The sequence below is a fragment of the Microchirus variegatus genome, assembly GCF_963457635.1.
Source record: "Microchirus variegatus genome assembly, chromosome: 4".
In the NCBI taxonomy this organism is placed as follows: Eukaryota; Metazoa; Chordata; class Actinopteri; order Pleuronectiformes; family Soleidae; genus Microchirus; species Microchirus variegatus.
Window position 1 is genome coordinate 4,843,751 of NC_139805.1, and position 27,327 is coordinate 4,871,077.

A 27,327-nucleotide genomic window follows, 5' to 3' on the forward strand; every position below is an offset into this window, starting at 1 on the left:
ATTAAAAATATACATCATTTCAATTCAGATTGTTTTGGCAAGCCTCATTTGACATTAATGTATACTCACTAATATTTTCCCACCTTCTCGATGCTGTCTTGACTCTCAAGGAGGAAAAGTGCTCTTTACCAAGGGAGCAGAATCAGCCATTTTGCCTTTCGCCACCAGTGGTGAGATAGAAAAGACAAGACTGCATGTTGATGAGTTTGCACTGGTGAGCAACAGTTTGTATTGCCTCCTTTATTTAAATGATATTGTGACTTAAATCCTGTACACTGCATTTAACTTTGCAGAAAATGTGCTTTCAAAGAGATGATGAGAAACATTCAAAGATCTGACTCTGACTGGCTTCTTAAACCAAATAATCCCAATATGTTTGTCTCTGTGTGTAAAGAGTGGACATTTCCAGACATTGTTGTTATTACTTTTGTCATTCTCTGTTCCCATTAGAAAGTATACAAACACACACTCACATGTATGTCTGGCTCAGTTGATTTGTGTTTGTCTCAGGCTGGTCCTCAGCCATGATTTAATAATTCGATTTTCTCTAGTTCCTCCCTTGTTTTCCACTCGTATTACTTTCCTTTGTTTTCTATCTTACGTCTTTTATTTTATCTTCTCCGATCAAACTTTCATTTTTACCTTTATAATTGCATTTAAGTGCATAATCTTCTCAATACCTCTCCCTCCCTCACACCATAGAAAGGTTTGCGGACTCTGGTGGTAGCGTGTCGTCACTTCAGCCCAGAGGAGTACATGGATGTGGACAGGCATCTGAACAGTGCCCGCACTGCGCTGCAGCAGAGGGAGGAGAAACTGCAGGAGGCCTTCAGCTACATTGAGAGAAAACTGCACCTTCTGGGCGCAACGGGGGTGGAGGACAAGTATGGACATTTTAAATAATAAATTGGAATGTATTATTGTTGCTCTTGCTAAATACATATTCATTAATCATATTTATATTCATTCATCTCACCAATACAGAGGCAGTATGAGTGAATCCGTAAAAGTGATAGTTCTGGAGAATATGCTTGTACTTTCTTGCTGATACACAGATACTTCATGTGATTCTTGATATCTGTACACGGAATCAAAAGCTAGGAAAGTTATACCTTATTACCACTGGTCAAAAGACCTGTTTAATCGCATTAGTTTTTCACCAGTGGTAATGTTTTTAATCAGCATCCATTCCTTCATCAAATGTGCAAAAATGCAATAAGGAGCAAGGTTGCTAGTTACAGGAAACTGTGACCCAGGGTTTGTTAATTGCAAAAAGACCCACTAAGTGTATACAATCAGATGTGTTCTATTGCACGAGCACAACCTTCTTCTACATTTTTACGGCTTTTATGCTAAGCTAATGAGCTGTTGGCTCTCTATGCACATACTATATGAGAGTTTAATTTCTCAAAATATCAAAGTATTCCTTTAATTTAATACTACTTAATGTATGGATGCCTGTTTGTTTTTGACATTGACAGCCCAGCATATGTTTCATGGTGAAATTATGTAACATGTTTTTGAATCACGTTTTTCCACTGGCAGGCAGTAATTAAGATGCTGTTATTGTGTGTGTAAAACGTGTTTTATTCCCTCAAAGTGAGGCTTAACAACAACATGTGTTGTGGTCAGAGTATTACTGTAAATTAATGTTTCATTGTTCATTCTAGTGCACTTTTTGTGTCCCTCAGTCAGAAAAAAAGAAGAAGCTTTCACAGCAACAGAAGTAAAATTATGTTGTCCACTTTATTATTATTATTATTATTATTATTATTATTATTATTATTATTATGATAATAGTTTGACTGTCTGGGAAAACCCAGACAGTTAAACAGCAGGAAGTAGAATCTCTAACAAACAAATAATGTATAGTCTGCAGGGAGATGGAGACGCCACCTCTCTGGAAATGAATGTTGATATGCATCTGCTCCTCACAATAAGCCTCTCTTCTCTTTTTCCATTTAGCTCCTCTCTCTCTCTGTTCTCTTTCCGTATCCTGAATGAATTCCTCCGTCACGGGCAAACATGACCAGTCCACACTCATAGGAGTTCCTTTATTACTGAAGACAGGCTTAGATTTGCTTTTTTTCAGTATGAATATAGGTGGTAGGATATGAGGTGTAAATCTGATTTTCATCGTAATATCACAGCTTGTCTCTTTCCCTTTTAACAATCCTCTGGTACCCTTGAAATTTGACCCATTTTCAGGAATAAAATAGATTTAGAGAATAAATAATGCTGTCAAGAGGCTATTTCTACCTTCTTTACATTTATGGATTTAATTCAGGAAGTTAGTCTTCAGTTCCATCTGTTGCCCTTAAACTCCAACTGCCCTTTAGTCTCACCATATGTTTGTAGCTTTTTTTTTTTACATCTTTTTTTTACATCAACAGTTTCGCCCACACTTAGAGTCCAGACATATATACATCATAAATAGGTGCGTTGATCTCGAACTCTCCGTCTCTTTCTTTTCCTTCTTTCCTCCATTTGTCATTGTTCTTCAGGAAGAAGGCATCAGAGAGGGCGTTTTAGGCATTTGTATTTTCATTTGTGGGTGGAACAAGGGTGTGGTGTGTTACTCATTCACCTCCGCTCAGTTTCACGTTTGATGGGATATATAAAGAGAAGGTGCGAAGGACTCGGCATACGCACAGTTTTATAAATCTGAGAATTTATTTGCATATGTACTCAACTTTTGTGAGTACGCCATCTTTCAGTATGAAAGCTGCGCCCTCTTTTATACATTAGGCCCCAGGTCTGCACCTGACCCACAACTCAAAAACCCTGGTGATCAAACTAATGTAAGTTTTATATACAAGACTTGGAACGTTCATTTTCTTTCCTTTTCATCTCTTTCAGGCTCCAAGACAAAGTCCAAGAGACCATAGAGGCTTTACGGCTGGCAGGGATCAAAGTATGGGTTCTGACGGGGGACAAACATGAAACAGCCGTTAGTGTCAGCCTGTCCTGTGGCCACTTCCACAGAACCATGAACATCCTGGAGCTCCTGCAGCAGCGCTCTGACAACGAGTGTGCCGAGCAGCTCCGAAGACTGTCCAGAAGGTGAGTGTGTGGTTGTCTTTTTTTTTTTTTTAAGGTTCCTTTTGTCATCAGTATAAAACACACTCCATCTGTCTGTCTGTTCTCAGGATAAAGGAGGACCATGTCATACAGCACGGGTTAGTCGTGGATGGAGCCAGTCTCTCTTTAGCATTGAGGGAACACGAGAAGCTCTTTATGGAAGTGTGTAAAAACTGTTCGGCTGTGTTGTGCTGCCGCATGGCTCCACTGCAGAAAGCTAAGGTATAAGTGCCAACACACACACACACACCACTCATCTCAATGTATAGCTCATCTAAGCATGCTTGAAAACAGACTGTGTTGGTAAAACGTAAAAGTGTGACTATGTCCTGTCCAGGTGGTACGTCTTTTCAAAACGTCTCCGGAGAAACCCATCACCCTTGCGATAGGGGATGGAGCCAATGATGTCAGTATGATACAGGAAGCCCACGTCGGCATAGGTAAAGACTTGGCACACAAACTGGTCTCAAACCTGAGTATATTTGTGTTCTGTAGTGTTGCTGCATATCTTCACATTATGTGTCTCCAGGTATCATGGGGAAGGAAGGTCGTCAGGCCGTGAGAAACAGTGACTATGCAATTGCCAGGTTTAAGTTCCTGGCTAAACTACTGCTTGTCCACGGTCACTTCTACTACATTCGAATAACTACCCTAGTACAGTACTTTTTCTATAAGGTAAGATATAGAAAGGTGGATGTGGAAGTCATTACTATCTGTTCCAGCATTTTTTTTTATTTATTTACAGACATGGTATTTTACACCATATTTATAAAGGCAGTGTTTATCATAACTTTTTTATTGTGTGACGCTTTTAACTTTTATTACCTCTCTTCCAGAATGTGTGTTTTATCACACCCCAGTTTTTATACCAGTTTTTCTGTTTGTTTTCACAACAAGTAAGTCTCTTCATTACTCCCACATTTTCATATGTCATTGTCAGTTGCTGTTTTCCTGGTTATGTGCATTTCTTAGCTGACAGAAGGTTTCATTATCTTGTGATATGTATGCTTAATAATGAGAGTGATTTCCATTTGAGTGTTATATTTAAAGTCTTAACAAGCAAGAGCTTCATTGAGAGTGATGAAGTTGTCACAATCTATCCAATAGTATTGTCTGCAACATTGCTCTGGAACTAGGCAGTGTCTGATAAATATTTATTCAAACTACAAATGGCATTTATGGAGTGTTTCCACCTGCTCTACTCCCCTCGCCACGCCTCACCTCGGCATGGCACAGTTAAGTTGCGTTTCCACTTCCATGCTGGTAGTACCTTTTTAGTACCTGCTCTGGTGAGGTTCCAAACACGCTGAGGCAATACTATGAGTGACATCGGCAGACTGCCGGCCAGAATGTCATCACAGGAAGAGACGTCCGACACAAAAATCAAGCCGAACAGTGGCGAACTGCAGATCCGTTAAAACTGCTAAACAATCCAAAAAATGTGGGTTAATCTTCAGCAACTACCAGGGAAATGCCTAAAATCTCAATATTTAACAGAGGAGTCTGGTGAATTTAAAACACAGTCACCGCAGCTTCATGCAGCCGCAGCAGTGTTGACTCTGCCCACGGTGAGGTTTTTTTTGCAGTGGAGATGCAACCTCAACTGTGTTGTGTTGTGTTGAGCCAGGACTATAGTGGAAAAGGGCCATAAGTGTGTTACTAAATCTTAAGTCTGTTATTAAGCATATATGTTAAGATATTTGACCCAGTTCACTGTAGACATGTACAGTGTGGCTGTCCCACATTATAACCTGTATTATGTCTGATGTGTGTCTTCTGCAAATCCACTTCAACATCTTTCAGCATCAATTCATGGTAAACTGGGGATGTGAGTTTTAGTTTATAAGTTTGTGTTGATTGAAATTCTGCCTCTGTCTATCCCAGACTCTGTATGACAGTGTTTATCTGACATTGTACAACATCTGCTTCACCTCACTGCCCATACTGGTGTACAGTCTGTTTGAACAGCTGGTTCATCCACACGTACTGCAGAATAAACCTGGTCTGTACAGGTAATTATCTGAATCGGGTGACTGATTCTTCTTTTTTTTATTATTATTTTGTTATTTACCAACTCTTATCTTATTCAGGAAGTTACAGTATACCTAGTAATACCCTGTCCTCTATGTGAAGTGCAATGTTTGTTTGTGGAAAGCTGCCTTCAGAAAAGCTGGCTGATCAAACCGTGACACATTTTTTCTGAATCATTCTGAAACTTGCCAAAAGTTAACTTATTTATCATCAATAACGCTTTGTTTCCTACAGGGACATCAGCAAGAACTCACTGCTGTCTTTTCGGACATTTCTGTACTGGACTCTGTTGGGCTTCTGTCACGCCATTGTCTTCTTCTTTGGATCGTACATACTGATGGGAGAAGACACCACACTTATGGGCAATGGACAGGTATGTGTGTGCGCGCCTGTGCATGTTTGCGCTGTATGTTTTTTTGTAAAATCCCTGTTTTTTGTGAGGGTGAAAACATCAGACGGTTAACAAATGCAGTGCAACTATATGTTTTTAGGTTTGTGTGTGCGTGATAATGAGTTATTGTAATTGACAGAACCTGTTGCCTGCTGGACTTTCTGCAGTTTCTTCCTCTCACTTCTTCCTCATTCTGTTTCTTTGTTTAACAGCCTTTAACAACCTGTTTTTTTTCTGTACTACAGTTTATGCATGTATGTCATTCACATTCAAGTAATATTCAAGTTCTAGTAATTTTTATTTTTATTGTTATCACATTTTTCTGTGTCTCTGGTACTTCACAAAATCAGTTTCTTCTCTTTTCTTCCTCGCATATCTCGTCTGAAGTTTGGTATTTCCTTTTATTGTTCTTGCTCGTCGTTTTCCTCTTATCTTTTTTTGATTACTCTTTTTTTCCTTCTGCCTCCATGCTGTGCATGCCTTCAGATCTTGCGAGCTAACAGGCAGTTGGTAAGAGTCTGCTCTACTGGTGAATGCATGTCTCTTCGGGGGGTTAAATTAGACTCCGGATGATTTCTCATCATGAGTTTTTGTACAGTGTACATTACTGTCACCTAAATTTAAATGCTTTTGACAAATGTTTTACTCTTCTTTTTTTCTTTTCAAAGTCAATTGTGTGTTCTGTTCCACGACTCCTGCTCAAGTCACTGGGATTCACACATAACTGTGCAATCAGCTATAAGCATACAACACACTCTTCTTATTTTTGTCTTGTGCAGTTATTTTCTTTTTCCCAACCAACTCCATCAATTAACCTCACTACAGATTTACAATAACAAAAACATTATATAAAACATAGCATAAGAAACAGAGGTTAATGAAAATTGATATTGGTACTACCGATAATAAGTTAAAAAGTGGTGATGGTTCAGCAACTAGATTTAGATATACTGCATACTCTCGATCAACAAATTGGCACAATTAATTTGGCTGTGGTAGAAACTGGAGTGTGCATTTTTTTGTTACCTCAATATAAATAAACAACAGCCCAAATGCGCATCGCATGAAGCGGCCCAGAAGTACTGAGGACTGCCCTTAGTTTCTCTTTGGATTAGTGTTCAGTGCTCATGCTCCAGCAGGGTTTTGAATTGGCTGGCAACAAAACACTGCACCCCCACAGCTCTAAAACACCTGTTAGAGAAATTCTCATATGAAGCAGTGGAGCTACACACACAGGACAAGGCTTCATTTCAGGCACCGTTATACCACGCAACTAGTTATCTGAGACTGGTGTCTTTTACATTTCTAAATCAATAGTATCACATAGAATCAGTTGATATATATTATTAATTGTACATTTTGGTCATATTACACCAGAGTGACCACCTGTCCCGCTTTACGTACTGTTCAGCACTTTTAGCCTTTGTCCTGCGTCAGGCAAATTGAGCGTCTGTCCCGCTTTTTCAGTCGACCCTGTCTAATTGAAAATAATAACACGAGTAGTAGGGCTGGACCATTAACAGAATTTTAATCACGATTTCAATTTTGACTTCTCACGATCATAAAAAACATTATAATCGGAAAAAAACGATTACTGCGCGGCGTGTATATAAATTCCTATGCTAGAAAAACACCTTGAATGCACCTGTGTTACGTGGAGCTGCATTAAGCGTGTGACGTGTGGGGATCAATATGTATATAATTTGAGGAGTGAGCGATTGAAAACATGACAGAAAGGCAGCCTTTGGTTGAGAAGAAATGTGGGACAATATCAGTCAACTGGAAACGTTTTGGCTTCAATGTGACGGACGTCGAGCAAAAGGAAATTGTTTGCAAAGTTTCTCGTGCTGTTGCGTCTGCCCCTCAAGGCAACACGACCAGCTTATTAAATCAGCGATAAAGTTCGTCAGCCAGTGCCACTGCAACTATTTTGTTTTGATTTTGCCTGTGTTATTAGTGTTTTTGCATGTTGTACATTTTTGCAAGGTGTGCAGCAGTGCAAGCAGATTGGTTATTTATTTTTTATTTGTTGTTTTTATTGCTATCATTATTTTAATTTACTATTATTATTTTTTTACTTGTTTACTCGTTACTAATTTATTTCTGGCTGTTCTTTTAAGTTATATTTAAAGTTGAGTTTTGGTAGTTCAATAAATACTCAAGTTTTGAAATCAATAAATAATCTAGTTTATTAATCATGATTTCAATATCGTGATTATTATTTTTGCCATAATCGTCCAGCCCTACAATATATCTTAAGTTTAAAGTTATTACGTCTGTCCCAAATTGTCCCACTTTACCATGCTACTTGTCTCACATTTTGTCTGTCTGGAGGTGGTCACCCTATATTACACTGGCAGGAATATTGCTGAGGCAAAGAGAGTAAACATTATGTTAATGTGTAATATTTACTCCTGAGTACAGGATGAAGCTGCTAGTGCTAATAAAATGATACTCAATGTTCCCAAATCATAGCCATTACTTTGGTAATGACAATATGTCCGACAACCTCTGCACTGTTCTTTGCTGTTGTAGTGTAGTGTGATGTTGTTGTGTAATTTAATTGTTCAATGTTTGTTTCATAGATGTTTGGAAACTGGACATTTGGAACGCTCGTCTTCACTGTTATGGTCATCACTGTCACATTAAAGGTAAATTACACCTTAGAACGAACGGAAATGGAACGATAGCACTGGAAATCGTGGGTGCATATTAATTAATAATGACTAATATTATTTAGATATTATATTTTATTTATTTGCATGTGTGATTTCTAAGCTTTCCAACAATGTCCAACACATTTAAATTGGATAATATTTGAAGAAGATATGGTCATTTGAATGTAGGCACTCCTCAAACTGCTTTAGGGAGAATTTTAGCCTTATAGATTTACACCTTCTGGGAGCCAAGAGACGGAATCATCACATTTATACAGAACAACCCCCTCCTGGTCTAAGCTGTCAGTGAAACCACACCTCTCTTGTTGTGAGCTACACAGAACAATACATATACAATACATAAAAAACTGGACATAATAATCTCTTAAGATTTTAAATGAAATAACTTAAAAAATATATAGGAAGGGGGGGTAGTTGATTCTGTTATCATTTCTTGTACTTAAACTTGTGTAGTCATATTTCCACTATCTGTTTTTGTTGTTTCATAAAAATGAATGGATGGATCAGTCTGTTCCTGAATGAGCTGATGATGTGCTATCTCATCCCAACCCTAACTCATAAGCATCACAGTCAATACTTCATAAACAAAGCTGTGTCATTAACACATTATTCAAGCACATCAGCAGTTTGTGCCGACCCTGAAGCTAGTGAATAACAATGCAGCCACAAAATGTTCTGAAACGCACAGTGGATTATTAAAGGACAAAACATGTTTTAATCCCTGTATGTGTCTTCGAATGAACACTAACGTAACATAGATTAACAACGTTAATGAAAACACACCTCATAAGAAGATAGAAGGTTAATAAGAGCTTTAGGGTGCTGGTGTCACGTCATCATATGTGCTTATAATCAGTAATTTACATTCCACAACTGCAAAATCCACTTGTTTCAGTCTATTTCGGATCAAGCACAATAAAATAACCTCTTCAAAGGTCACCATGTTTGTTGATGCCTGCAACTTGGCACTCGGCACAGCCCTCTTGAGGAAGTATTATGTATCATCCATACCAAGATAAAAGAGGCACAGTATGTAGGGAAGTGATGGAGATAACGTTTGGAGGGGGTGAAATTTTGTTTTTAGTGGGTCTGTCGTCGGTTTGGTTGTTTGTGCTTACACACTTGCACTTGCCATTATGACCACTAGAAGCTTGTTGCTAGGGCTGCAACAAAAATTTGTATATGCTAAAATGTAAGCGTTGCCTACAGCAACCTGAAGCTTTTATAGTGTAGTATCGGTTGTTTTTTTTCAGAAAAGCAGAGACATAAATGTATCAGTCGGGTATTGGCTTTGTGTCACGAGGCAGACAATGATACATATTTATTGGGATGCTTATGTCCACCCGTTTAGGTGAATAAAAATAAAATAAAATGAATGCACTTAAAACTGTTGTATTCTGTGGTGCATATTAGCTGAACACTGGTTAACATGTTGATGTTCATGAAGAAGCACACTTGGTACATTGCCAGTATGAAATGCAGTGTGCTAGGATGTATGAGGATGATGTCAGTCCCCATTAACATGTGAATATTGTTTGTCACAGGTTAGGGTCAAGGTCTGTTTTACAGCACTGAGGTGGATAGCTGAAGTTTGTTGATGTCTCCTCAGTCCTCGCCACAATTTTTACACCCAGTTGTCCTCTCCTCCCCCTCATCTCTGCATTTGTGTGTTATGACAGCTTGCTTTGGAGACTCATTTCTGGACATGGATGAACCATTTTGTGACATGGGGTTCGATTGCGTTCTACTTCATCTTCTCTCTCTTCTATGGAGGCATCATCTGGTAAGAACAAGTGTAGCTTTGAAATAAATCCTCAAACACAAATTTCTGTAGAAGGAAACAATTGATTTAATAATTTGTGAATTTGTGAAGGTTTGTTCACATCAGTCTTTACCACAAGTCAACTCCCAGACTGGCAGGAGCCTTCCTGATAGAATTGGAGCATTAAACAGGTCCTTTAATTGTCTATACTTTCCGGGGTTAATTCAATCAATCAATTAATCAATCAATCTTTATTTGTATAGCCCACAGTTTACAAAACATAGTTTGTCTCGCGTGACTTCACAGGGTTGGTAACATCCTCTGTCCTTAGACCTTCACACAATTACAAAGAATAGAAAGTAAAAAGTCTTTAAATGCCAGGATCCATCAGGATCACTGGGTTTGTCACAGCCTGTAGCGAAGGTTGTTGTGGTCAGAGACTTGGGGATGATCAAGTCCTCTTTCCTGTGGGGGTTAGGGTGCCTTGAATCTTCAATGAAGAGGTCAGACTGAGTTGAGCCAGGCTGTTATAGTGAAGGAAACCTTTAGCTGCATCTCCACAATAAAGCCTTCTCACACTCTCACACTCACACTGATGCCAACATACTGAGTTTTAGACAACCCAATTCATAGCTGCCTCCCATTCCTGATTTATTTTCATTCTGCTGCTGTAATTAACTGTTTTATCTTTCTCCCTCCAGGCCATTCCTCCACACCCAGGACATGTACTTTGTATTTGTGCAGCTGCTGTCCAGTGGTTCAGCCTGGTTCGCCATCATCATCATTGTCATAACTTGCCTCTTTCCTGATGTGGTGAAGAAGGTCTTCTACAGACACCTGCAGCCCACCAGCACGCAAAAGAGTCAGGTAACATGGGGATCAGAGAAGGATTATCCAATCTCAGAATCTCGGTTAAGAGGTCCTGCCATTCTTCTAAAGTGGATTATTCTTTCTTTGGTAAAAAGGTCATGTTTCAAATTGGCTGAGATTTAAAGGTCCAGCACTTACCTGTTCTCCCCCCCCCCCCCCCCCCCCCAGAGGTTTCTTTGTGTTTTGCATGCCTTGGTGGCCTGACTCCAGGTGCATTGTAATCACTCTTCGAGAGAGCACTTCTGTAATCATTTTAGTTTAGGTGTATACTTATTCTCTTCCATTCTGAATTATTCCACGTTATTACTTCTGCTGACGCTACCCTGAGAAGCTTTGTTATTGTGTATGATTTACTCACATATGTAAATACCTTTATTTTAACAACACAATTACATCCTTTAAAGCTAGAGACCAACCTCAGAAATAGTTAGAAAGAGTACGTCTTTGTCTTTTATTAACATGTCATGTGCTGATTGCTCATCATTTTGTGCAACCGCAGTGGCATAAATCTGAAGTTTGTGTCTTAATCAGCAAATAGTGAGAGTGAAACAACATACAGATGAGGTCAGATAGATGACCTGGAATTGTGAGATGGCATCATAGGGTTTAATAGTGTGTTTAATTAATTGCTAAATTTTTGTCACATTTGTCTTAAAATTTTTGATAACCTAATTTATATCAACTTCCATTTAACAATTGTTAGTGTATATGTTTTCTTCAGGTTTTGAGCTCTTAAATTATGGAGTAAAGCTAAATAGTTAAACTGTCATTTTGTACAGTGCTAGATTCTGTATTTCTTCTTGTAGCATGGAAATTATGTTTCCTGAAAGGTGACATGTACCCAGAGGCAGAAAATAAACTTAAATGTCAAAGTAACTCAACTTCTCCACACAGACAGAAAATGTTCAATGTCTTAATGTTGTTTAAATAGGTCTGTGGTCATGAGTAATGCACTTCTTCACACAAACAGCTTGGTGTTACGTTCCTCACACACACACCACATGACCCTTCTCTGCAGTATGCACGCGCAGACACATAGACAAGTGCACAGTGTGCATGGTCACCTTTCAGCAGACCCATGCTGTTATAGTATTGATTTGTCTATTTATGCTTTAGCCTATACTTTCATTTTTGCCAAACTCTCTTCTTCTTTCACAGAAAAAAACTGAGGTGTTTCTGCTCTAACCTTTGTCCTGTTTTGTGTCTCTGGGTGTATGTGTGTGTGTGTGATTTTTACTGCAGGTTCAGTATGAAATATGTTTGAATCCGTGTGTGTGTGTTTATGTCTCTCTGTCTGTGTCTGTGTTTGTGTGGGGAAGCTTGTTTTCTAACCTCTCTGTGTGTCTGTATGTGTTCTTCCTCCTCCTCTCCTTTCTGCATTATGTGCTCCTGCTGTAGATGTATTCCAACCGTGTGGCAATAGGAGATGACTTCATCGCTCTGCAGCCTCTGTCCAGAGCCAAGAGCCAGCTGGGCAAAATTAGGTAGAGCAGATCAGTCTGATGCAGCCCTTAGCCTAAAATTCATGAAAAATCAATCCCAATAAAACAAGTATCCCTGGAGTGCTTTATTCAAAAGGAATTGATCCATGTTATTCAATTTTGGAATTAATTTGTTGTTCGTTTGAGCAGACAGCCAGCAATACTGTCCTGTCCTTGTAACTTTAATTCATTTATCTTCCTTTTAAATATGCATTTTTGGGGCCCAAACTAACCTTTTTTCTCAATCATGTCCTGATATTTCAGAAAGAAGCAGGAAATTATTGGCAAATTTCAAACATGTCCTACAGACATGAATAAACAATTGTCAAAATAGTTGCCAAAAAACAACAACAAAAGCACCTCGACGAGTCTATTTTCAGACTCACAATTCAGTGGAATACATGAGAAAAACAAGCCTCATCGAAGATGTAAACAACAAGGAAATAAAGTGATTTTTTTTTCATCTGACAATGTTGTTTAAACATTATAATTTCTTACTCTTGTCACATTTTACATTAGAACCACTAGTGCAGTGCCCGTATGAAGTATGTATTCCTATAGTGGGAGCTGAATAAGATTTTTCAGTTATGGTAATGCATGATAAGGAACGTAAAGGCTAACATAATACAAACACTGTGCAACCTCATTAGGCACAACGCAAATATTTTAATTTTCCATTAGCATACCTAGCTGTTGTGACTCTCAGCCACACCTAATGAGGTTGCACAGTGTTTGTATTATGTTAGCTCTACGCTAATGCTAATCGTAGCCTCGCTAGCTCACCTTTGGAAACTTCGCCAAGTTAACCGCAAAGTAGTAGCATGCTAATGCAATGGTGAATGGACACCTCGTCGTTTCAGTATAACACCATGTTCTGCGGTAAACCGTGTGAAAGTGTTTCACCCACCGTGAGGACAGCCTCTTCCACTCCCACCTCCCTGCATAAACATAAACATAAAATCTAGGTGCAACTTGCTTTATAGATAGATGTTACATACCTCTTTTTGGCACAAAACGGCACTAAATAACACTCTTGCTTTTATGTTGTACACTTTAAAGTCTTTTCAAAAATATAGCAGATGCATAGATGTAAATATGTTTGCCAAATGTGTCTCTTCAAAAATCGAATTACATGGTCAGCATTGCTTCATGGAATAAGCACTCCTCCTGTTCATGATCATTTAATCTCCCAGGTCTGGACTTGATTCATTCATACTTAGGCCTGTGTCTGACACTGGCAGTGCATTTGATGTTGTGCTTTTTGCTGTCAGTATTTGTAGTTTGCCTGTTCGTTTCATGTTTGTTACTGCATGCCTTGGACAAGCCGAGCAGCATTCTCCATGATTGGGAGCTTAGCACGAACGGGGCCTTTCGAGGTCAGAGATGATGCAGACGAATGTGACGTAGAAGCCTTTGAGCTCATGCATGTGTGACATTTTAGTTTAAGGCACAGATAATTTAATCTCAGATCTCCACAAACTCCTACCACAGCATGGTACTGTCATTACTCTCACCATGGCATGAACAAAGTAATGAATGAGCAAGGAATGAATGAATGAATGTCAATCACAAATCCTCACTCTCTTGATTTTGATTGCTTCCCTGGCGCTTATAATAGAGTATTATATGATGTTGTCATGCAGGGACTCTGTTTGGGGTCTTGAGTCATAATTTAGTAAGCACAATTAGGACTGTGACGTCCTGCATCTGCCCCAAATCACAGCATCCAGTCAGAACCATCTCCTGACAATCAGCTAATTGTCTTGTCATGCAGCCACAGTCTGGTCTGCCACACTCAGACGCATGGTGCAGCCCCTCAAACCTCATATTCTCTCTATAGCATGGTCAATGTTCTTGACGTACACTGCAGCTGAACATCCTCAGACGGTGTCACCGCTAGAGAACACCATCCTCGGCACAGACTTGTCCACCTGCATGAAATCAGCAGACCCACAGAAAAAAGACCGACCACCCACTACAGCTGCATGACAGACTCCACTCGTCTGTGCTGCCTTACACAGCCACACAATGCTGTCCCGTCACAAGTAGGACAGACTGCTGTGTTATTGTCACGGCTGTTTTAGAATGATGCCTTGGAGATTATATGCTGTCATTCTAGATGCATTCTAGATATTATTAAGCACTTGCTTGGAAATTTTAGCACGGTGTTAACAAATAATTATAAAGTTCATCTTTTAAAATGATTGACATTACACTTTGTTGCCAGCTACAAATCTTACTATTAATCTGATGCATTGTCTCCTCTCAGTCAGTATGTCAACAAAAGTCTTAAAATAAGACTTAATAAAGTTAAATCAACCATTTCAGAGCCGTTTCTTCAAGTAAGTAAACATGACCCAAATAAAGTTTGGATTTATTGCAGGTCTAGGTGTGCCTGAAACACTGGCAAATAAGTGTATATTTTTACCTATTAATAATATTATACATGCAGGTCCCATCCCATAAACTCTTTGAGCAGAAACAAACTGTAGACTTGCACATCATAAAAGCCTCTTGCATTAATAAAGCACTGAAGCATTTTATACTAAATGCATTGTATTTTACTAGACTAATATGTTTGTTGACTCAGCAGAAGTACACGAGACCAACTAATTGGGTACAAATGGTGTTGTAATGCTAATTTGCTGTATAAAATCAATGTCTTCATCTCTGTTGAAGGAAATCCAGTTCCATTCAGTCCTATGTTCCAAATTAGATTAGACTTAATTAATCACAAGAGAACCCAGAGGACTCTCCTGGTTTGCCTGTTGTTTGTCAACCTTGTTGCTCTAATAGATTCAGCAGCAGGTTTATTGGTTTGGAAATCTAATAGATTTGCTCTTTTCTGCACTAGAAGGTTGGTTTTCCTTTCAGACGTTTTGAGACGCCTGCAGCTTCTTTCTGCTCATTTGTTACCCAGTTTTACAGCTATTTCTGAGCTTGCTGGCATTTTTGCCAGTGTGTTCAGTTTTTTGACAAATTACGGCCCCCCTTCCTGTGACCTCATCAAAACTTCTCAAAACCTTTCAAGCGTTATATCACATTACCAATTAACCCTCAGGGGTCCCTCTGCCCTTTTCGTGGCTTTCTGTTTTTTAATTGTTAAGCCATTTTGTCTGTGTTGAATGAATACAGCTCAATTTTGCAAAGGAATTAGATTTTTGGTAAACTTTAGAACTGTCTCTCAGTTTCTTAAATTAGCCTAAAATGGCTACGCAACGCAAGAACTTACTAAATTGTTCCTCGTGGCAGAAAACGGCCACCTTCCCAAAAACTTCTATAAAAACGTTATATATTAATATTTTATTCCACTTCAAATTGTCAGTCTTTTAAAGGCATTTAGGCTTTTAGAGGCCTCAGAAGTAGAAACAGACCAGCTGTTGTCAAAATACATAATTAATATATTTTATATGTATATTTCAGGGCCCACGGTTGGTGTAGTGGTTAGCACTCTTGCCTTTGCAAGGGTTCCTGGGTTCGAGCCCTGTTTGGAACAACTTCGAAACAAGGGCCTTTCTGCAACGAGTTTGCATGTTCTCACCTTGTGTGCGTGGGTTTTCTCCGGGTTCTCCGGCTTCCTCCCACAGTCCAAAAACATGCGATATGGGGATTAGGTGAATTGGTCACTCTAAATTGACCGTAGGTGTGAGTGTGTGAGTGAATGGTTGTTTGTTTCTATGTGGCCCTGCGATGGACTGGCGAACTGTCCTGTACCCCGCCTATCACCCAATGTCTGCTGAGATATCCACAGCACCCCCCGCGACCCTCTGGTGGAGGAAAAAGCGGTAGATAATGGATGGATGGATGTATATTTCAGGCTGAAGTAGCTTTAAAAGATTGACTTATTATTATTAACATATAATATTTTTACAGCAGTTTTTGGCAAGGGGCTGTTTTCTGCCACAAGGAACACCGGGGATTTTTTTAAGGAACTCCTGAGGGTTAATATAAAGATCAGCTCTGTAGCAGTGGAATGATAGCATGGATGTGATCCGGTGTGTAGTTACAGGATGCAGGAAGCAGCTGTTTGCTTTCAGCTCTGTGGTTGTTTTTGTGAGGTCACCCCTGGAGGGCTTTAAAAAGCTGACCAAGAGTGATATGAGAATTTATTTATTTATTAGATTTTTATAGCACACTGTAGACTGAGGCTCAGAAATGTCCTCTGTTAGGAGACTCCCTTCACTCCCTCAACTTACATTGAAATCTGCAATTTGGTAAATCAGGAGCACTGAAAAATGATCCACTGTTACTGTGGTTGTGTCGTTTTATATCTAAAAACATGAATGCCACATTTCCACCAAGCAGAATATTTCATTTTTGGTATTTTACTTTAAGAAAGGTACCAAAATAACCAGTCCAGCTCCTAAAGGGTGGAGCTAGAGGCATAGAATCATTACTTAAATCATTACTAAAAATAAAACTTGTCTTCTTCTTGTGATAAATAGCTTTATGCCAAAAAGAAAGAACATGCAATTCGTATTTCAATTTTGTTCTCTACACTGTGCTGCATTTTTCTTCTTAATGAAATTTATTAGCAGGTTACACTTTGCCACGCTGGTATGTCATCAAGTTAATTTCATGCCCAATATAGCTATCCGCATCCAGTCCATACATTCAGCAGTGGAAATGCAAACTCGATCAGGGTTTACCAATTCCAAACTGCACCGTGGTGAACTGAAGTGCTCTGTATCACTCGGTGGAAATTAGGCTTTTCAGATCCCTGTCAAATCAAGACTTCTTCCCAGAAACTAGGGTTTGTTTTACGACTTACACATTTATTAAAAAATTGTTGACTTGACGATCGAATGCGAGACTAATGTGGATATGTTTGCAGTGTGACTGGTCAGTGAACAAGCTGCCTTGGTTATGCACTGGTTATGTTGCAATGTTGATGTCTGACCTATCAACAGTGTACCTGGCTGACCGATGGTCAAAGCTGTTTGACTAGCCAGCAGGGCTCACTGTAAGCATCTTGTGTCCTTCAGATGGAAGAGGGTGAGGGTTCAGTCGGCACAGAATATGACCCTGTTAAAGCCCTGCGGAGCCCAGGGGAGGACAATTGGCACCTGCTAGCTGCTTATCCTCCCCCTGCTACCCGTGGCCCAGACCCCTGCTCCCTTAGGTAGTACCATACATGTACTTCACTCCCATTGTCCCTCCCATACTGTCACTGCCCAGCACTATATGGCCTCCATTGAGGATCAACCAACCCTCTGCACCCCCTAACAACTGCAATCAACCAATCAACCATGTATCCCCTTAATTGAATTAGGTTAATTAAAACAACCTACACTTTGGTAACTGTCTAGTAACTTTTAATTCAAATAATAGAATAACTCCTCCTGTATGTCTGTCTGTCTGTCTGTCAGTCTCTGCCCCTGTGTGAATGACACAACCATGACCAACACCATCTGTCCTTGCATGAATACCTCAATTGTAAGCCCAGAAATGTAGTGACCCCGAACTCCCCCAACCATAACCTGGTCTAAATTTAGCCCCCATAGTGACTGAGTGGATATACAGTAGTTGCAGAGGTTAAAGAGAGGGAGACTGCTGTTGGCATGCTGAGTTCATTGATCATTTCCTGTGTTTTGTGGCCATTTATTACCACCATATTTGATATAGTCATCCATATTGACATATTGTGAATGTTTATATCTTTTAAATGTTTTATTTGCACTTTTTAGTTGTTTTCATCTTTTCTTTTTTATTTGCTTACATACAGACTGCAGTGTCTGTGCATTGTTTTGGACTGTAAGAACAGCAAAATATATACACGTTATTATGCTGTTACTTAAACTTAAACGTACTCTGGCGCTGCTTTTAATAAATCATTATTATTACATGTCATTTAGCAGACACTTTTATCCAACACGACTCACAATTGAGTGCAACCAGCCAGGGGTGGAGTTGAACTTGTGACCATGATGTCTCATCACACAGGAGTACCGGTCTTAAGCACTGAGCTACTCCACCCCCAACAATCAACCATGGAATGATGTATAATTTTACTAAGGCTTCTCTAGAACTGTGAAGGGAAAAAAGTATTGGCAGACGCAGTATTGGTGCCATGACGTGATCAGTTAAGTTAATATTTCTCTATTGGTCGTCGTTCTGGTAAAAGGCATTGATGAACAACTTTGATTCTAACGGAATATCTGAACTCTGCCTAGCACTGGCTGTGGTGACTGATTGATGCTTTAGTGTTTCACGTTGGCTTTGTTGGTTCGAGTTAAGTTATCATGAAGTTAATGGAAAAACCAGCTCCCGTGGTCATACCATCCTAAAAACTATTGCAGGATCTCTTAAAACCAAGCTGGAGTTGTGGCTTGGCTGTTGTTACTGCTTTTTTTCTGTGGTTTGTATGTGGAACAACCTTGTGTTTGGAATCATTTTATTCTCTACTGATCCTTGTGTAGCAGTCACAAAAGTCGATTTGCTACCTTTTGTGTTTCAAAATGAAAACTGCAGTACGTTTTGATAAAGGAAGAGCATTTATAGCAATAATGCATTTATATTTCCAGCATTTTTCTTTAGGGAGCCATGTTTACTCAATTCACCTAGGTATGATTGCATAATTTACATTTTACATTTACATTTTTTATTCAAATTTAAAAATAACCCCACAATTCATTGCAAAAATAACCCCACAATAGCCACATGGAACACGTGTTTCTTTGTGAAATAGGGGAGGCTAATTTCAGGCCTGCCCTCTGCTCCTCCACCTGTAATAAACAGCTTGTTCTCAACAAACTAGCACTCCAGCACACTTTTATTATTGAATAGATGGAGCGATCACCTCTGTTCAGAACAGATAAGTTTCTGAGGATGTTGCAAAGTATCAGCTGATTTTGTTCTCTGTAGAACATAATGTGTCTGTATTGTTAGTATTAACTTAATTAACTGACATAATTGCATATTGTCCAAGCCAGGCTTTTAAGTTACCTTTCAATTCAAATAAAATTTGAAGGGCTTTGGGTGCCCCCCTATGGGGTTGAGAACCTCTAGTTGGAAGCCTCTGCTTTACAGTGTCATACAGAGACATTTGACCCTGTCGACATTCTTTTTTTTTTTTGTCCTGTTTGTGTTTTCCTGTTGCTGGCCAGAAAGTTTTGGTTTTATGCCAACACTGTCTCCAATTTCTGCTGCATTGAAAAGTAACGAAGGCAGCATCACAGAGACAAAAGACAGGACAGGGTCACGCATTTAAGGCACAGAATCAAAGAACTTGACATTCATTCACTTTGCTCCATTAATGAATAGTTTACTACAAACCAGACGATAGCAAACTGTGGTTATTCAAACTGATCTTGAAAAACATAGGGATACTTTTTCAATGTTCACGTAGTACAAATGATGGCTGATTTATCACTAGATATATAATTATGCTGTTCAGTTAGTCTGTGAAAACGGAGGGTTCAGGTTGCAGACTGAACAATTGTATTCCCTCTTTGTTCTTCACGTTCACTCTTCCCTCCCTCAGTCTCTCTCACTCTCCTGGGTGCTGAGTCAGATCAGTAGAGCCACCTGATCCCACAGGTTCCTATGTAGCAACTTCATTCAGCTTTGTCCACCTATGTCAGTGAGATTACTGTATTAGTGAGAGCTTTTGCAAAAGGACTTCTACATTAGTACAGAGACTGCATTTTGTGTTATTTTTACTTAAATGAAAACAAATGTCTGTATAGTTTTCCACAACACTGTCTACTTTCCTATTCTAAATACATAAGGTGTCTTTGGACGTTTGTGTATTTATATTTAAAGTGACGAAGGCAGGAAAGCCAAGATCTATAATGGTTTTATTTTCTAAAACCTGTTAATGCAGTGTAATCCCAGAACATTAAATGCACTTTATGCCGCAGAGACTATAAGACAACTCATAAAACCTAATAAAATACCAATTTGATTGCAATGAAGCAAATTGAAAAGAAACTGCCCTTAATTGATGAACGTGATTGACTGGCCTTCAGTCATGGTTAGTTTATGATGCAGATTTTGCTCTGCGTGTCAAGTGAGTGATCCATCAAAGGTCTGTCTGAGGGAGTTGTAGCAGAGAGACAGTCTGTCTGTAAATGAGCCCTTTGAAATCACATTATAGTGCCATGCTGGATGAACTTGACCCATTACGGGAAGAAAAAACGTCAATCCAAAGGCTAAAGTTGTTCATACTTGTCAGCAGGTCTTTGCCCCTAAGATGTGTTTGGATACTTGGCTTTTAAAAATGATAATAATTAGTAAATGAAGGAAGGCTTTTGTTGTTTATTTGTCTGCTTGTTTTAATGATTTTCATATTTATTTGCAACATTTCAGCTCCTTGTGTAGCATGTTTGAAATATTGTCTCAATATTGTACATTATTGTTCTTGTGGCAGCATGTCTTCACCCTACAATCATCCTTTCACTGACAGTCAACCTACTGTATGTGGTTTTTTTTCTGTCCTTTTTCTACCTCTTCCAACTTATCACACCCTCTCACTCTCTCACCACCTTCCTCTAGTCTCTATCAGCCCCCACGCAGACCCTCAGCTGTGTGGAGTCCCTGTGCTGCTACCAACATGGGCAGAGCGGCTGTTCCCGCTTGGCCCACTTCCTGGAGCAAATGACAGGACCGTGTCCGGACGGTGTCAACCATTGCCAGGCGTCCAGCCGCAACAACAGGTGGGGAAGGACCACGGTAAACTCCGAGCAGTGATTATGAAACCCGATGAGCCATCATCACCTCTTGGTTTCAAAAAAGCTGAGCTGCAGTCCTCACTGCAATAGCCCATAATGTGGGTACAACTCAACTGTAAGTGTTTTTTCTTGCCCTGATTATAGCAGGTTGAGCACACTACCTGCTGTGGGAGAGCTGGGTTTCAGACGGTCACTGAGGAGACGGGTTGATGAAGGGTGTGTGTGGTTCAGCAGAACTTTTGGTCAAGCAGCTGAAGGAGGAGTTTGAGGGTGAAGATGTGTGCATCACACAACCGTGAACTTGTCAGCTTCTCTTTTCCCTCAAAGTCTGTGTTGGGGTGGTCTGGACACGTTGGTGAACCTGAACAGAATGAAGTGTTTCATCTTGTATCCACAGTAGTGTACTATCTAGATTATTAGTACACCTTGTAACCAAAAACCCTAGAGGCCAGTGGATTGTGGTGGCCAATTTACAGAGCATGCAGCTGTGTATGTTTGGCAGCCTGACCAGAATTTGGGTCCTCGCAGTTTTATTTAGAACATTATAAAGGCACCCAACATTAGAGCCTGACTGATTTTTGGGGAGCAAAAGAAGTCTGGTATTGATGTACCGATATTCTTCAAATTATACAATGAGATCCTCTGTGTCTACACTGTTGGTTGTTTGTCCATTTCCGTTTCCTGGACAGTGGACCACAAACAATTTCTTTGTTGAGATGTTTGTGTATTTTCACAATTTCTAAATGAATCAAGCATCTTTTCCTTTTTTTTTTCCAAGTTGGACATCGTATTCAGAGACACCATATGTCTGTGTTAAGCTAATATCGGCCTTTCAATATAACAGTCAGGCTCTACGCAACACTGCTGCTCTGTTTTGTGTAGCCCCTACATTAGGGCGAGTCTTGTCTTTCAGCTCATGTGTCTTTTGTCTTTATCATCTATGGTATGATCTCTTGTCCTGTCCGTATACCTACGTTTCCCTTAAATATGTTTGTAATACGAATTAGAGGTGGGTACCCAAATGGGACTTAGCCTGATTAGCCAGGTTACAATGTAAGCTGTAAAATCTGCAATGCACTTTAACAGATGACACCATTGTCTCTATGTCAGATATTATGTTTGCGTATTAGTTTTGGTTCACTGCTGTGTTGTGCAGTAGTTCCTCTTGTTCATTGTTTGCTGTGTAAAATGATGCCAGACATTTGATGGTCAGTTGAATCATACATGATGCAAACTCCAAATGTGGATATGCACGTCTCTATTATTAACCTACGATTGAGAAGCGGGAGGTTGTTGCACTCTGCAAATTGTCTTGTTTTCCTAAATGCTAGAGATGAAAATGATAAAAATGAAATTCATTTCATTTTTATAACACAAGGAGAGTTCCTAGTGTTGATCAAGAATCCCGTTTGCTGCACCTTGACATTGATGATAAAACACATGAACGACATGAAAAAAAAATGTCTTTATGACATATTTTTGGCGAGTTCAGCTTTAAAGACGGGTCTGCTGAGTTCACAGTTTCCTGCTCTGCTCCGTCTGCACTTTCAATGTTATTGTGTCTTTTTTACCTGGATCCCAGAGTGTGGGATCATTGATTAATTGACCTGATCAGCCCTTTGTGCTGAACAATCACTCCCCTCAGAAAAGGGCTGGGGACACTCAGTATTGATCAGGTCGGTAATGAAGATGTAGCATTGTTGTCATTTGTGTGCGAGTGTTTTGCAATAGATCTTGCGCAGGAAAAATTGTAGCATGTGTGTTGACTCATGACTCTATGTTGTGAGAGCAGATGGGTCAAATAAGGGACGCTCTCCTTTTATCCCCTCTGGACCAAAAGATGCAACATCTGACAAAAGTAGAGAAGTCGGCCAGTTCTGAGCGATACAGCTGTATGATTGATGTTATTGCAGACCCTTGTCATTTAGATTGGCTGTAGTTTTACCAGGATTAGGCAGTGGTACAAATAATTAACATCTTATGTGTCATCTTATTTAAAAATCTGATTCAGTCTCTTGGAGGCATGAATCCATTTTAATGTCTGTACCTTTCAGCGTTCTTCAAACAATGCTCTGTTGGATATTCATCCACAACATAGATTGTTAGATAGAATCTATTTTAATTGTTGTCAAGGTCATTCCATTTCAGCAAAGTAAGCTATTCAAATCACTTCAGGGTCAAATTACCACTTAATGCATGCTTCTCTTGTTCCTGCAGGAGTGACTGATTTGTTTTCTGACCGTGGCACAAAGCAACCAATTAGATCATACCAACTACAAAACAGCAGCCACTTTGTCCTCTGAGAATATTGATAGTAAACATGAGTAAAATGCTTTGCTTAGGTGTGCTTTAAATATTGGTTTTGTCCATATTCTGTTCCTTTCCCTCGACTCCTCATCCGCCTCCTGCTCACCATAGTCGCTGTTCACAGACACGAACTGCAAAAAATTTGGATACAGACATTTTCCGTTTTTTGTCATTTCACTGATTCTTGAAACTTTTGGCAAAAACATGTCCCACTAAGAAAAGTGCTAATTCTGTTGGAAATTAATAACATTTTCATTTCAACTTGATTTAAAAAAAAACGAAAAGTAATAATTGAATTGAATAATATCTTTACCACATTAAAGAGAACATTGTAGTGTGTCACCACTGTCAGTTCTAAAGTCACCGTTGTCAGTGGGAGTTTTATTTGTTTTAAATGAATTTGCTTACAATATGTTTCTTCAGTATTGTTGATATATTAAAGTAATGGTCTCTTTAAATACAAAATATGTTTTTAAATAAAAAAAAAACATTACTTTTTTTTATTTAGGCTTAAAGTAAACATTCTATGATGTTAGATCTTTTAAAGGAGTACATGTGAAACAGCATATAAATTAACAACATTAATTATTCAACATTTAACAGCATGTGTGCTTAGAATGCCAGATAATGATTTAAAAACTCATACATATTAGACCAAATAAATTCAGAAATAATTTGCTTTATATTGGGACTGATGGTACATAATAATGACTGGAAAAATGGCTATTTTCTGAAAATAATACAAAATGAGGAGGTTGCACCAGTACATTGCTGAACAGCCAAGACCTTGGTCTATAATGATATACCTTCAGATTTTGTAATATATATATATTTTTTTTTTTTCAAAATTAAAACCTGTTTTAGCCAAATTCCAAAGAATCAGAGATTAACAGATGAGAAACACGGCAGGAGAATTTCCTGAATATTCAGTCAAGAGTTGGCACCTTAGTCGAGCCTGATCGCTGTGAATTCTCTTGCTGTATTCCTTGTGGAGTCACTCAGAGATTTCCCTTGAATTGTTGTAGAGCTGTAAAGTATCTGAAAATGTCCAGAGTGACATTTGCAGTTGGGGAAATATCTGGACCTTAGTGCATGTCTGAAAGCAGCTTTTTTTTTTTGGGTTGTCCAACCCTCCTGTCCCTCTTCTTCACTGTCTGTGTTTCATGAAAATAAAACAGAAACCCTTAGAGAAGGAGTAAATGAGTCCCACATTTGGCCTTAATATGCTAGGAAACTGCCATAGAGGTAAGGGAATGTATCGACCCAGTCCTATATAACATGCTTCCTGACTGGAGACATTTAGCAAGTATATTTACAACATATATAGAACATAATACAGTTGGTCTGATATTTATTGGAAGCCCACCTGTAGCTGGCTGCTCAACTTGGTCTGTTCTTGTAGCGTTGAATGCTCGCTGAATAATGTCATGTGGCGACAAAGCGGGAACAGCCGCAGACGTTTTCACTGTAAATGATAGATTCTCTTGCTCCTCCCTCCTAGATCGATGGAACCACATACTGAACCAGAGAGGCTTCTGGGAAGTGTAGTCTCAGTGTGTGTGGAGGTTTTTTTTCTTTTTTTGTGGTTGTTTTTGTTTATTTTTTTGCTACATCCTGTAAACTTAAGTCTTTTTCTACTGGATCCTGAAGCCTTATATGTGCTTCTGAGAAGAGGCCAACATTGAGGGCATTTTTGTTTTTCTAACCTCGTGTGTTTGACTGTCCATGTCCACCTCTGGCTAGAAAACTAGGACGTCCCGACTGTCTTGTTGCATGGGGGCTGCTGTTGCCTTTGGTGTTTTGTACACAATGTATGTACCTGTATGTATTTGTGCCCTCCCATCTTCGTCTGTCTCTCTGTGTGGTCTTCTCTATGTGTAATGTTCCACCTTCCACATTATTTATCCTGTGCTGTCCATGCCTCCTGTGAGCTCCGCCTTGTTAGGAATCTGTCTGCTCTGTTATTTTCTTGGTTTTATGTTCCCACTGGTTCTTTGCTGAGGCGTTTTGGTGTCCGAGCAAAGACGGTTTTAGCACTGAGATGTTTCAATCTGACCTCAGTCCTGGTCAACAGTCGTGAGGTACATGAGACTGCCTCCAGTCAAACCACCATTTTGAATCATCATCATCAGCCTGGTCCCCGTGTTTCCCCCCGTTTCCCCGTCAACCAGGTCTTAAAACGGTTGTCTTAATCGTCACACCAGGTAGTGTCAGGTTTAAGGTCATGGGAATTTCCTACGGGAAGAAATTTGACATTTAGACATTTAAGTAAAGGAGAAATCAGTCTAATATGAGCAGTTTTCTCTGTCATATCAGTACACTCACAGTCTTGTGAGGATCAGGTGTAGATGTTGAACCACAGTGTCTCTGCTGGTGCTTTGAGGGACAGACTCTGATCTTTGGCTTGGTTTCAGCTTAGATGCGAGTTGGTGCAGCAGAGTTGAGTCATGACCTTTTAAAGGAAATTCTAACGATGTTTTCTGTCTGGCTCGGCTTGACGCCGTTTGGAGCAGTATCTTGTCCTTGAGTTTTATTTTTAAAGGGCTTTGTTGTTTTTGCAGAGTAGAAGTATACAGTTATTACTATAGATTTTATTCTGTATACACATGGTACGAACTTTACGATGCCTATTTTTCTAGTGAGATATTTGCTGTGCGGCAGAAGATCAGAATCCTTGTTGTTTTTGAGTGTATGCACACTGTGGCAAAAATGTTGATGTTTGTTATTATGATTTATTTCTTCTTGACTTATATCCATGTTTGTATCCAAGTCTCTACTCATACCCTATCACTAAGGAGAACAAACCATGGACCAATAACAATGGGATTTAAAGTCGGGAACAATTGTTGTTACAATTCACGTACAGTCGCCACAGCCAACTCACATGATAGGCTTCTAGTTCATTTGTTAGACATGTTCGACTTTATAAGCAACAGCTCAAGCAGCGGCCAATAGAAAAAAAGTTATGTTCATGTGTTCACCTCAAACATTACACAGCTCAAATAGAGCTGCTGAAAAAGGTTGTTATCCCCTGTAGCTGATGTTTGTTCTTTCAGATAACACCCAACAGTGGGGTGGACATGGCAAACATCACATCACCATTCCCTTAAAAAATATTAGCACAGGGTTCCCACGGTCCATGAAATTTGAATTTGGAAAAAACCTCTCAAGGTGTTTCAAAGTTCTTGAAAATCGCCCCCTAAATAGACATGGGTCATTGAAAGTGCTTGAATTTTGTACAAGAAAGAAGTTAAGTTGAGATTTAGGTAAATGTGTCCCTCGTTTGTTTACGACACCACCTACTGTTTCTCGCTTGATGTACGTAGACGAGCTTGGAGTCGTGATTACTCGTGGTGTTGTCGACACTGTCCACTGTCTCTCTCCGCCGTTGACGTGAGATTCCATGATCTCTGGCTCACCAAAGACAATTACAAGACTGGCTTTGACCAAGATCCCCAAGGACAATCACTTGTCCAAGTGCAGAGCGTGCTGCAAATCGATAAAAGTGGACGCCATGGGTGAAACGGCTCTTACAAGTTGCCCTCCCGTCTTAAGCTGTGTCAGCACATTTGGTTCCTTGAATTGGAGGCAATTGGTCCTGGAAAGTCCTTGATGTCAAACCATGGACCAATAACAATGGGATTTAAAGTTGGGAACAATTGTTGTTACAATAAAACCTACAGTCGCCACAGCCGACTTGCACGATACGCGATACAACATTGAGTGTCTTGAAAGGCGCCTTCAAATATAATGCATTATTATTATTATTATTATAATAATCGGCGGCAGCCCCGTCCACTGTCACACCAAGTGTTGCGTGACATGTGAGTCCACTGTAAATGAGGTTTTCATTCATTTAATTAATTGCAAGTGAATGTAAACGGTTGTATTATCTTTGTCCAACCGAGCCCCGTCTTCTTCACATCAGTGATAAGAGAACAGGATTTGGCTCATTAGAAAATATTCTCCAGAGTTTAACAGTGCATTGTGTAAGACATAATGTTTTATTCAGTCTTAAAATGAGCATGATATGTGATGAGATATTAAGGAAACA

The 27,327-nt window shown here is 39.4% G+C and overlaps 1 protein-coding gene across 1 annotated transcript in view; it reads left to right on the forward strand.

Annotated features, from left to right (window-relative positions):
• atp11b (ATPase phospholipid transporting 11B) overlaps nucleotides 1-27,327 on the forward strand; it is a gene marked incomplete at its 3' end in the record, with an annotated part of 50,634 nt that overhangs the window by 22,761 nt on the left and 546 nt on the right. Inside the window, exons 17-29 of the mRNA XM_083887738.1 lie at nucleotides 111-214; nucleotides 703-884; nucleotides 2,860-3,063; nucleotides 3,150-3,303; nucleotides 3,419-3,521; nucleotides 3,611-3,756; nucleotides 3,918-3,977; nucleotides 4,966-5,093; nucleotides 5,347-5,485; nucleotides 8,089-8,154; nucleotides 9,861-9,964; nucleotides 10,645-10,810; nucleotides 20,791-20,951. Of these exons, the coding sequence (XP_083743864.1) occupies nucleotides 111-214; nucleotides 703-884; nucleotides 2,860-3,063; nucleotides 3,150-3,303; nucleotides 3,419-3,521; nucleotides 3,611-3,756; nucleotides 3,918-3,977; nucleotides 4,966-5,093; nucleotides 5,347-5,485; nucleotides 8,089-8,154; nucleotides 9,861-9,964; nucleotides 10,645-10,810; nucleotides 20,791-20,951 (1,717 nt within the window). The remainder of the gene's footprint in view (nucleotides 1-110; nucleotides 215-702; nucleotides 885-2,859; nucleotides 3,064-3,149; nucleotides 3,304-3,418; nucleotides 3,522-3,610; nucleotides 3,757-3,917; nucleotides 3,978-4,965; nucleotides 5,094-5,346; nucleotides 5,486-8,088; nucleotides 8,155-9,860; nucleotides 9,965-10,644; nucleotides 10,811-20,790; nucleotides 20,952-27,327) is intronic.